Consider the following 13162-nt stretch of genomic DNA (forward strand, 5'->3'; position numbering starts at 1 on the left):
ATCTTCTCTGCGACATACAATATTGGCGATCCCGACTCTTCAATTAAATTAGTTTTAATCTTTGAAGTGGAGTTTTTAATATTTTTTACTGGTCAAGCTAGGTTCCGTTATGTTGTGTCATGTTGTGTTACGTGATGTAACTTGTATGTGTTGAAAATAGGAGCAGCGCACTGAAATAACAAACATCAGTGAAAATTGAAGGATTATAAATCATCACAGTTGTCATTGTCATTGTGATATAGTATATGCTACCAAAAACAATGCACACCAGCCAATGCTTCCAATTGTGTAACTCCATTGTTGTGAACGTTTGCATTTAACATTGTTTGTACAACATTAATGTTAATTTGTTGAGTTTTGTATTAATAATCTTTTTTTTCTGCAAGGGCAGAGGCCAGACTGGACCTGTTAATCACACTGGAAATGCATGGGACAGGAGTTGACAAGGTAGCTAGTAATATTTATATTTTGGTATTTGGACTCAAAGATTTGTAATAATAAATGAATGTCTTGTCTGTTCATGCCCTGGCAAAACAGCCTGATTGATAGACAATATACTTTTAGAATTGTAGGTGCAGTCATCAATCTCTACTCTGTGCTGTCACATATTTAGCTCTTGTACACAAATGAAGATGTTGTATTTACAGTGTAAGTTTGTCTTGTGTGTGCCCTTAAAATGTGCTATGCAAATATATTATTTGTGGTTAATGAAAGCAAAATGTATAACTTCAACTCATTCCCATCAGCTTAACTTTACTTCACATTTGTTTAATTTTTATGTATAATGTGCCAGGAAATATTTCCTCAACATGTGTGCATTGAACATCAGACTTCCTGCCATGCCTCTTGATGAAGAAGCTTGTACATGCAGCCTATTGTTTCATATTCATGTTATTTTTCATGACTAAGAGTGAGGTCTTTGGACGAAGCAGGCTGGTGTGACTAATCAGTGATGTAAACCAAAGCTCCCATTGCTGAGGTGCTAATCATTCTTTCCCTGTGAGTCCTGTTCTCATATGCCATGCTGCCACAACCACAGGGGCTCAAATTTAGTAACTAGTAACTAGTAGCTAGTAACTAGAACACTCAGATGCTTGCATGCCACCCTCTGCAACCTTTTGAAACATTATTTTTCTCAGGAGCCATTGTTATACATGTTTACTCCCTATTTCTCAAGTACAAATCATAATAAAATAGTGTATGGCAGTTTGCTGTATGGGTGTGCATTATGATCCATGTGTGTCATGACTTTAATAGCTCCGTATGCATTGAGCCATAGTTCACTAAACACACCAAGGTCAGAGACCCAGGTCCCATTCTGAATAGCTACACTATGTGCACTTCTGGCAATGAGACATCAGACGGAAGAGTGGGCCAAATTTCAAATGCATGATGACATAAAATAGCCTCTTGACTTTATAGGATGGTGACAAACAAATGGAACATTTAGCCAAGGCTACAATCAAAGATTTTCCATTTGCACAGTGTGAAAGACTTGTTGACTGACAGTAAATGGTAGTCTCATGAGGTATTAGTTTAGGGACAGAGGCCCACATAAACTCACTGCCATCAAACATGCCCGGGCAGTCTCAATGAGGATCCAAGAGTTCTGCTATTGCAGCAACAGTGAAATGTAGAGTAATGATGTGCCCTGGAATGTTTTGACAGTTTTGATTGTACACTTGTCATGTCATGCCAAGCTTCAATGTGAATGCAATTTTCCCTGGAAAAGAAGATGTCTCGACATAAAAGGAAAAACTATGACTGGAAACATGAGAGCACTATAACAAGGTTAAGTGCTGCTACCCTAACGTATAGTACACAGGGGTTCTGCATATGAGCTGTGTAGATTGGGTGGTCTATGTTAACCTTTGACTTGTTGTCCTGCAACCACACCATAGCCTTCATACACATACACACAATGCATAAACACATACTGTATATGCACTTATTCAGTGCCAAGTCAATGCTAAATATAAACTCTTGTAGTGATTAAGTGGACAATGTGTGTCCACACCAGTGTGCCCAGGCATACAGCTAAAGCTATCGTTATCTGGCCCTGATAGTATGGGTCTATATATAGAGAAACCCTGTGACTGAGCTGGCTTTAAGTGTCAAATTCCAGGCGCACTCATCTGTCCTGGCTGGATCAGCACCTGCTGCTAACTATAAACCCACCCCCGGCACCGCACCCCAGGCTGGCTCACACTAGACAGCCAATGCCCAACCAAAGCCCAGTCTGGAAAAGAAAAAAGAATCAGGTTAGACTCAGTAAGTTCTTACCCTGAGGCCAGCTTGGAAAGGAGGGGCAGTAATAGAGATGGAGCATTAGAGGATGTAACTGAGCGAGATGTCCCTGTGTGCTTTTTCTCTTCAAGCCTGATACATGGCAGTGTGGCACTGCCACACTGAGCTGTACAGAACTGCTCAGTTCTGGATACAGCATATGTGCAGAGATCCTGTATACTGGGAGTGTGCTGTTGATTTTGAGGGGCATTTCACTGGATGACAGACAGATATTGCAACACAGTGGAACTCAGTGCCTCATCATTGGCCAAAGGTACAGTACCAATCACTCTTTCTCTCTCTACTTTCTCTCTCTACTCTACACTTGAGCAGCCATTCTTTCTGTCTCTAGTCAGTGCTATACCAAAGAAGTTATAAAAAGCTTGAATAAAGGGTATGTACTGGACCGAGCTAATGCATATTTTATATATTCAAAGAAAGTCAGTGTATTTTAAAGTAATTTGAAGTTATGAAAAAGTTGAATTAATTGTCATTATACAAAGACAATAAATTGCTATTATTCAACTAAATTATTTACTTAATTATTTAAAAAATTAAAATGATTACTACTTAAAGAGAATGTTTATGTATTATGTTGAGTTTTTCCCAGATTGCCACTACTGTTTTTTTTAAGCCAGGGTGACTGTGTTATATTTATGTTCTAAATCCTCTTTGTTGGTGAAATATATTTTCAGATTAACCAAGGGTTAAATATATATTTGCTGCTTTCTACAAAACATAAACTGTCTACATCGTTCCCTATCATTGATACATATATCAGACCTTTGTTGAAAATGAAAGAGCTACACATCCTCCAGGTGACCATATTTTATTTCCAGTCCAGGAACAGAGCCCGGAGCAGACAAGACGAGTGGACGGGACTGGCCACAGTGAGAATTTGGAGCTTGTGGAGTAGCGATGGACAGCTGGACTCTTCAGGGGGACAGTTACTCCTTCCTGCGCAGTGCGCCCCGCACCTTTTCCTTGTGCCATCGTGACGGAACCCCAAACCACGTTGAAATCTTTGACATCATCAACGTCCCTACGCAGCGCAGTGCTATCTCTGAGACAACTTGTCTGTGTGACATATTTGGAGACGACTGTGAGTCACCGTCAGTCTCCAGCAGTCCTGCTGTTGGGTCCTTTGTCCCTTCACAGAGGGAAGTGGACGGGACGGCTGCTGCAGCTTCACTGGTGGATGATCTTAACGACTCCTCAGGGTCTTACCACACAGCACCAGGCTCTAGTGAAGGTGAGGAGGGGTTTGAAGATTCACAAGAAAGGCTTCATAGCCCATTGTTGTTGAGCTCATCTTCAGAGAAGTGTCAGTCAGAAGGTGAGGGACTGAGCTCACAACATACAAACATTTTTGAGGAGACGAGCCCAGATTTAGAAGAAAAAAATAAATCACCACTCCCTACGCTTGTTGCAGCTTGCCCACTAAGTGAAGTCCTCAACATTGGTGAGAGGACCTCTTCTCCTGGACATAAAAGTCCATATACAACCAGCCCAGAGGAAAGAGTATCACCCTTGTCATCTTCCTCAGTCAAAAAAAGACATTCATCATCATCATCATCATCATCATCACCTAATCCAAGAAAAGCTCATTCAGAAGCTGAAATAGAAAGAATCACCCCTATTTTAATAGACAAATATAACAGCCATCACTCGTTAACTTCAAGCCCCGTTTCTGAGCCTAGGAACAGTGTCAGGTCCTCCTCTGAATCACTGAACATACCATCTTCATCTGACTTACAATTAGCACAAAACTCACTAGAGCAAATTAATAGCTACTTTAACCAACACAGCAGTCCCTCTCCTGAGCCCACATCTAAAGATTTATCTGTAGATTTTAAAGAATCTTTACAATCCAGAGGAATTCTTTCATCTCCTTTACCTACAGAAATTAGTACAGAGTTATCCCGTTCAAGAGAGACATTGGTGTCCCCTGATACTCAAGCATTATCTCCATTTTCTGAGCTAAGAGGGAGGGTGTCCCTACCTGATCTTTTCAGCAGAGGCTCCACACCTGATGAAGCTTCTCCTTGCTCTCGAGAGCTGATTTCAACACCTTCTTCTGGAAGAATAGATACCCCATCTACTACTGATAGCAAAAACAGGAGCTCAGTTGAAGCATCCAGTAGAGTTTCTACACCTGCCCCACGATACACACCTCCGTCACCAGTTATTTCAATACCCACCTCTCCTGGACTTGTTGAAATTAGTGTGTCACGTGAATTAGGACAAACAGCGTCATCACCTGGCTTGCTCAGTGTTGCCTCTCCAGCTGAGACAAGAACTCCTTCTCTTAGCCCCTCACCTAAATTAAGACAAGAGGCATTCACACCTGCGGTCAGTTACAGTTTATCTCCATTACCTGACTTTTGGAGTAACTGCTCTCCCTTGGAGCAGAGACATACTGCTCCCTCACCTGAAATCAGGATTACAGCATCCTCACCTGAGCCCCACACTGATTCTCCCTCATCAAGAAGCCCCACTTCATCCCCTCATATCACAGGAATTTCTTATATAGTTGTTCAACCAGAGGACAGGGCCACTCCCACATTTCCTGAACTCTCTCATCTCTCCACCCCTGAGCCTGATAGGACATTTGTGTCCCCTGAAGCAAGTAGCCCTACCCATAGCAGAGACAGTATTTGTAGCAGCATAGTAGAGTCCACTGGTACACCACCAGACTCTCCTCAAATATCTGGGTTCACAAGCTCTGACCTGCAGCCTGAAATAACTTTGTCAAATCAACCCAGGTACCAAACACCTTCACCTGAGCCAAAGCATCGGGCTCCCTCACCTGAGCCAAGATATCATACTCCTTCACCCATACAGCAACAAAGTCCCCCTCCTCAGCAACTTACAAGTAGAGATCCATCACCTGTTTACCCATCTTCTGAGGAGAATTTAATAGTAACTCTCTCAACAGACTACTGCTTGGAGCATACACCGCCTACTACTCCGAGTTCTACACCTGAGGTTAAGAAATATTCCTCTTCAGTTGATGTAAAACACAACGGGTCGCCCTCATTTAAGTTGGACAGGGGAAACCAGTCAGTTCTTGCTGAAATTAAAAGCGGTTCACCACTGGTTGCAGTTAGTTTACCCATTATAACTTCACCCTTTTCAGACACAGAAGAGAATTCACCTCAACAACAAAGCACAGAGAGACCTGTTTCTACAAAGACAAAGGAAGCAAACTTTCTGGATAACTCGGGATCTGCCTCCTTCTCTGAGGAAACAAAGGCCTTTGACCGTACCCTTATTCAGAAAGAGGACAGTTATAATAACCCCCCTGTTCAAATCAAGTCTATTTCCCCTACTTTTATAGTCTCTCAGGACAGGGGTTCAACTATTTCACCTGTCCACAGGGCTACACCTGACTCACTTTTGCAGAAACTGGAGAAAACACAGCCAGAGTTCACAACTTATTCGCAAAGTTCTGAAAGCAGTAGCTCATTAAAAAGTGTCTGTACACCTGAGCATTTAAGGCGACAACTGCCAACCCAAGTAAGACGTGAAAGCAAAGAGAAGTTCACACAGAACATGGCCCACGATGCAAACAGGAGGACCCCCTCACCACCACTCACCAGGTTTACACCTGTCCACATCATAGCACCTGAGAAACCATACCGGCACTGGCAGAACAGAGGCCACAGCCCATCTCAGGTTGTAGCATTCTCACCAAGGGGTAATTTGAATAAAGCACTGACAAACAGGGAAACCCCCAATGTTGCCCCCAGTGACAATAATAGCCAGGCCCACTGTGTCAGACTAGGAGGCCAACTAGCGATGGATAGAGAATTGCAGCTGGAGGAGGAGAGAGCAGTAGCTAGGGAGAGGCAAATCCATAGGCAGATGGAGAGAGAGAGAAAGAGGGAGGAGCGGGTTCCTAAAAAAGAGGAGGGGTGGCAGGGGGACGCCAGTTACAGAGGGGAACAGGTTGAGCTGTCATTCACTGCCAGGAATAGAAAAGGGCCTGTGAGTCGCAGTGCAGCTCTCACAAGCAGAGAGACTCGTCAGGGACTGCCAAAAGTGCATTCCTATTCAGAAAGCTTGCTTGCCACCAGACAACTACAGCAACAACAGAGTCTTCTCAGGCTAGCTTCCCAACAAGACACCAGGGGTGGTGGTCCCAGCAGACGGCTTCAACATCCTGCACACCAGAAAAAAAACAGTTCTCTCGGACGTGCGGCTGCAAGCAGGCCGTGTCGGAGTTCTAGTTCCAGCATGGGAAGTGAGCTTGATGAGGCAGATGATGAGGTGAAATGGTTTACAGACTTGGCTTTCCGCAGCCTGTCAAGCCCTGAGGTAGATTACCTTGATATGTACAGCTCAAGCCATCGTTCATCTACCAACATTTCTCAACCATCGACCCAGGAAAGCCCTGCTGGGGTTAATACCTCCTGGCAGGCCTACGCTGACTTCAGGGGTTCTGCTCCAAGGTTGGACAATGATGAATATCCCTTCCAGCAATTGTCAAACTACTCAGATGGCCTAGATCCATCAAGGCGCTATGAGATGGGCAGCTTTGAGTGTGTTGATGTGGCTTTGGAGAGAGAAGACTCCAGGACAGTGAGAAGGGGAGTTCCAAAGAGACAGATCTTGCTGAAGAGAAAGAATAACGCTGAAGGGAAGCAGGATGACAGCAGTGAAAATAGTAGTCCTGCAGTGATGCTGGAGAGTCCGTCACCAGAGACTCACACCAGAGAGACAGTGATGAGACAACAGAGTATAGCGGCAACAACACAAGAATGCTATCCTTCTACATGCAGCCCTGAGCCTAATCAAAAAAATGAAAGAAAATTGAAACTGCAGAAATCTACATCCCTGGATGAAACGGGTTTTAAAACAAAAATGGCTACTTGTCTCATCAAGAGTGTGTTGTCCAAAAAGATTTTAAGTGTTGATAAAGAATCAGGTGAAGAGGCGGAAGAAGTGAACCCTGCTTTTGAGGAAACTAGTCTGCCAATAAAGAGTGCAGTGCCATCATTTAAAGTGTCCCCAAAACCTGACACACATAAATGTACTTCCACTCCTCAATCAGATTATGGTCTTTCATCTGAAAGCCTTCCTGGGAGAATTAAAACAAGCAGAAAGGATGACACCAAATCACCAAAAAGCTTTGGACTGAGATTCAGTAACAGGCCAAGTTCATCCAGCAGCAGCAGAAGTGTCAGTTTTTCACAGAGTGATAGTGAAGAGGCTGATTCTCAAAGCAGGAAGGCAACTTCATTAAGATCTGAAATTAGATCAGAAATGAAAGTTCCATTTGATAGTAAACAGTCGAGAACTGGAGTGCGACGGGCAGATGGCATTAAAATTTGGGATGAAACCGGTGACTCAGCAAATTCCACTGCTGGGAACATGGGAGCTCCTTCTGCCACTGGAGCCAGCAACAGTCCGGCCAGAATGATAAACAGAGACCAGGAATTTGAAAACACAGAGGACTATAAGCAACTCCAACAGATTGACACTGGTGCCTACACATCCAAGCCACAAGAGATTATGATCAAAGCTGTGGAGAAAAAGAAAGCTTCTTTAAATGTCCGTCTCACACCTGAAGCAGAAAACAAATCTGGGATTTCTTCGCCAGATATGTTTTCAAGGGTAAATGAGGGAAAGGTGGAGCACAATATGGAAGAGAAAACAGGGGGAGATGAAGGAAATGGCAATAATAAATTAAAAACACCCATTCACAAAGTTAGAGATGTGAGACAGCTTGTAAAAAATAAATACAATTTGTCGTTCAAGGCACCCAGTACAGTGATGCCATCAGATGTGAATGAGTTAATGATTGAAGGTTTTAATGAGCAAATGAGTGATATAAACGAGGAAAGGAGGAAAGAGATCATATCAGGGAAGGAGCAAGAGGAAACCCACAAAATGAGGATTCAGGAGAGGAGGGAGGAAACTCAAGAGGAGAACAGTGTTGAAAGGGAGGAGGATCAAAAAGAGGAGGAAGACACAAAGCTGTTGACTTTACCTCCACCTTCCCAAAGTGAAGGAAAGCCTCTGTCTCGTCCACATCCAATGCAAATACAATGCAAAGCTGTTTGCTGGAAAGAGGACAAAAATAAAATGTCTCACTGCAAGAAAGAAAGCCAAGGGGAAAATCCACAGGTTTCTTCAGAACTTGTCACTGAGGTAAGCAGAGAATCACAAAAGTCAGAGAACACAAACACACAGAGTTGTACCACAGAGGATACAACACATGACAAACCATGTCAACATGATCCCAAAATGGCTGCAGACACTGAAGAGACTGTTACAGAAATGTATAAAATGACAGACAAAGAGAGCAAAGCTGTAGTTGTTACAACAGACAGAAATACCCCCATGTTCGGAAGTCTGCCCAGAGTGCCCAGTAAAGAAAGAGAGGTGTCCACTGCTGTCGTGTTGATAAGGGATGGATCCAACCAAACCAAGACTGCATCTCCATCCCATGAAGATATTCCCACTCCAGCCCAAATCCAGAGTGCTTCACTTTCACCAGGACCCACGATCAATAGCGATGTCCTTGGCAACACTGCCCACTCAGTTTCCATGTTTCTGAAAGAGAAAGGCTACCAAGCTGACATTGGAGCAGTGGTGGGTGATAGTCTGAATTCAGTGGGAGGGAAAGTGCCTTTTCATAGACATATTAACTGCTTGGAGATCCCCCTTCAAACATCAATGCTTTCAGATGATGAGCAAAATGAGCCTCATAGAGAACAGACGTTCTCCTCGTCATCCACCATGTCACACCCATTGTCAGTGTCAGAAAACACAGACATGCTTACAACAATGACAGAAGCTGAAGGAGTTAACAATAAACCTACAATAAAAGACACAGTGAAACAGAAAAGTACCCCTCCACTAAGGAATACACCGGAGCAAACACCACCTCTCACTAAACCTGGAGATTTTGAAGCAGTGAAAAGATTAGATCCCACATTTCCACCCAGGTCCCCAGCAGTAAGAAGATTCAGACAACAGCCAATTGAGGTTAAGTCATTATCAAAAGAAACACAAAAACAAGGTATACCTGCAAATTCCACAGTTAATAATATAGCTCAAACAATTGAAGTTAAATCGGTTGCAAAAAATTCTCAAAAGCCAGTTGTGCCCCCAAAGCCAAGCTGCAAATTTAAACCTGCAGATTCAGGAATAATGCCAAATGATGCTCAGAAGCCATCAACATCAACCGTAAAACCACAAGGTGAGGAGAGGTCCCAAACAATTGTGGTGTCCTCACCAACTGTTTATAGAAAGATATCCAGTGAGTCCACAACAACTTCAAACTATTCAAGAAAACTAGCTGTGTCTGCAGTATCCAGCCTTAAACCACCCCCTAGCAAAACTACAATCTCCAATCTCTTAATTCAGCCAACAACAGCCTCAGAGCCAGAAACAATTAATAACAGAGAACAACAACAACCAGCTGCCTCACCTCAAAGCTCCAGATACACACAGAGAACAACAACCTTAGCCCCAGCATCAACCACTTGTGCAGGTTTAATCTCAGCTTCAGGTTCAATTTCTGACCCAGTGGTGAGCCAAGTCACAGGACCTTCCACAGCTGGAGCCAACCAGGCTAGCCAGCCAGCTGTTACAGATCCAAACAGCCAACCAATACACACCAGGATGGTATGCCCTCGTGAACAAGCTATGCTTGTAACTTCAAACAATACGAACCAACCTGCTGCTGTTCCCACAACACAAGTGCCATCATACACACACCAACCCTACCGCAGATCACTGTCCAGTGAGCGCTTCCGAAGGACGGATGACCTGTGTTTTTATGCCTCAGATGACCCTCCAAGCTATGATGAAAGAGAGAGTTTCAGTCCTCTGGTGCTACCAGATTTAACCCCGAGGAAGTCAGTTCGCTATCAGCCCTCATCCCGTCCTCCTCCTTGCTCCTGCTCTGTTGGCTGCCCTTCCCACCCTGGTCTCTCACCTTCTCACCATCACCGCAGCCCTCATAACCTTACTCCCCCCGCTCCTCCTCACTCTCCAGGGCAGGGAGTATCTTACCCAGTGGCTCAGCTCCGTTTACGCCCCCATCAGTGCAGACCTGACCCTCAGCCAATGAGCTACCAGCCCAGTTCTCCCAAATCAAGTCCTCTTGGTCCAAACCAGCCACTGGCCTTGTACCAACCTCTTCACCAGCCTTTTCACCAGCCTCCTCCCTGCCCTCCCCACCCCTCACTGATGCAGGCTTGCACTGCTGATCGGCCAATGCAGCCACCCCAGCATATTGACCCTCGACGACCCCCTGTCCACAGATCTCCTCAGCAGCAGCCACAGAACATGGCTGGGGCTCCTTACAGCGATCCTGGCCACGGCCACTCTCCTGGCCTTCCCCCCATGGATCCCCAGTATTTGTGTGGGCCTCAAAGCCTGGGGCCTTCTTATGGCTCTGAATATGGCGGTGACAGCTCCAGTTTGTACTCTGAGAGCAGCTATGGACAGACACCTCGCAGAGTGCTCCTAGATCCTGAGACTGGGAAGTATTTTTATATCGAGGTGCCTGTACAGCCTCTGAGGAAAATGTTGTTTGACCCTGAGACTGGCCAATATGTGGAAGTGCTCATCCCACAACAAGCTATTTCACATTCAGGTCTGTATCCTCCTTCAGCAGCTCCTTACCCACCTCTCCACAACCCCAACATGTATGCGCCTAGTGCCCAGTACATGCCCTATGCAGCTCCTCCTCCCCCAGCCCACAGCCAGACTCAGCCCCAGCCACCTCGCTATCCTGAGGCCTCTGCTGAAGCAACAATACACCCAAGTGGGTCTGGGGTCAACTACAGAAATCAATCTGGTCAGGGGTCCAAGCTGGAGCCCCAGAACCGTCCACCATTGGACCAGAGCTACCTGGAGAATATGTATTATGTCCCTACAGGGATGAATGCGAGCCCCAATCCCACCCCACCAGACTATTACCACAAACATCCCTCCAACCTTCCCCCAACAGGGGGGGAAAGGTCCTGAAATAGAGGATAGAGACCGCCTTACTGGAGCCTGTTGGGTTTTAAATATACAGTATATAGAAGTGGGTGTCTAATGTTAGCCTGTACTGTTATTTGAGTTTTCACACTGCAACTAAAGACAGCAATTCTTTGGCTGTTTATTTGCTGCTGCTTGTTTTGTGCAAACCTGCTTTAATATAGAGAAGGGGGTTTTGAAAACACAAAAAAGAGTGAACCTTTTCCATGATGTGTTTATTTGTGAGATTGTTACAGAATTTCAAAATTATCCATAAAGGTTTTTCGTCATTTTTTGATGCAGGGCAAGAACATCATACTGTAACGTCAACATTAATGTGCATACACTATACATCGATAGGTTTACTGATTTGTGTACTTTAATGACAACCATCTAAAAAAAAACTTGAAAATACTGTTTTAAAAGAACCTCATATTTATTTTATTATTGTTTTTCTCTAATATTTAATGAGTGAGTTTTTTTGCAAATAATATATGCAACAATGCCAATAAAATGTGTCACATTACCGTATATCCACTGCTCCTTATTCATTCCTTAATCTAGTTTCTTTCTGTAGCACACTTTATGAACTAAATCAGTAGCTTGTTTTGAAAATGCGTTAATTTAATATGGTACATTGTGTAAATGGAAATACTGACATGCACCATTACACTGAATATATAAATAACAATGTAAATAATATAGATGGATTTAACAGTCCATCAAACATGCTCACTTGCAACTGACCACCATTATAATTTATGAAACATTACTTATCACTACTTGACCATATGTTGTGCCATTGCTTCTTTGAAACCATCACTTTATATATATATATTGTTTTATCTCAGCTCTTACCTTTAGAGAGCACTGAAATCCCTAACAATGTGCAACATAAATTAAGTCTAATTCATGGTAGTCAGACTACCTAAAGATCGATAGTAAGTTGTTCCATAATAACTAAACTTCATTTATTCATAAACAAACAAAAAAAATCATTCCTGTGCTAGGGCTTCTGTAAGACAACATTAATAATCATGTATTGGAGAGTGTGAAATCACTATGCACCACCATGACCACTGGAGGGTGCCACAGACCACTACAGCAGCAGGTGAACATGTCCCATTCTCAGGGCCTCCACTTACCCTCTTGTGTAAAGACCTAGTGAAGCACAAGTTGGTGTTTCCCTAATCAGAACGTGAACCCATAAATAGAAACCAGAGCCTCATTATTTTAGACCCGAGGATCAAAGTTGGCTTTCCTTTTCTTTGATGTGGATAGCAGTAAAATTAATGAGAGGTCTGACCAGTAGCGATGAGGGCGGCCTTTTGTGCGTGTGTGTGTCTCACATGACACCTCAAACAATACACTGTTTCATCTGTAACAAGGAAGCCTTACAGGAGCATGTTCATTCACATCTGGAGGGATTATCATACTGCAGCACCTGGCAACATGTGTTTTCTTCCTCTATGTAGGTCACTTTCACCACTATAAAACTATACTATCAATGTGTTCTAAAACAAACATCCACAACTTTTTATTGACAGTTCATGTCTATTGAGACAAGTGACATGTTGTTTCACTAATTTCACTCATTAAATAATGAGACTGACCTAAACAATGTAAATCACTAAGGACACTGAGCTAGAGAGGAAAGGTGCCTACGGAGTTTATCAGTAAGAATGGCAGTTATTGCACAGCAACAGCATAACAAACATTACATGCCTCATTATTTTCAAAATGACACAGTGTTTTGGTTTCGCATGAAATAAATTGCCGCTTTAGATCTTCCTCTTTTTAAAACGGTGAGTGGAAGCTATTTAAGTTTATTGCAGTGTTCCTGTGTCACTGCCTGGATAAGAATTTGAGACGCACCTTAGATACACACAGTAAT

General features: G+C 43.5%; 1 protein-coding gene across 3 annotated transcripts; it reads left to right on the forward strand.

Moving 5' to 3' along the window:
* The first annotated feature begins 549 nt into the window (after window positions 1-549).
* Window positions 550-11799, forward strand: si:ch73-43g23.1 (serine/arginine repetitive matrix protein 2). Of its 3 annotated transcripts, none has more exons than XM_058650000.1 (3): window positions 550-2271; window positions 2379-2560; window positions 3126-11799. In XM_058650000.1, the coding sequence occupies exon 3, from the start codon at window positions 3205-3207 to the stop codon at window positions 11272-11274; it is 8070 nt and encodes a 2689-aa protein (XP_058505983.1). In that variant the 5' UTR covers window positions 550-2271; window positions 2379-2560; window positions 3126-3204; the 3' UTR covers window positions 11275-11799. The 3 variants fall into 3 exon arrangements, with proteins under 3 accessions (XP_058505983.1, XP_058505984.1, XP_058505982.1); XM_058650001.1 differs by having other exon boundaries at window positions 550-2261; XM_058649999.1 differs by having other exon boundaries at window positions 550-2560.
* Window positions 11800-13162: the final 1363 nt, after the last annotated feature.

This window comes from Solea solea, chromosome 14 (genome assembly GCF_958295425.1).
Source record: "Solea solea chromosome 14, fSolSol10.1, whole genome shotgun sequence".
Taxonomy (NCBI): domain Eukaryota; kingdom Metazoa; phylum Chordata; class Actinopteri; order Pleuronectiformes; family Soleidae; genus Solea; species Solea solea.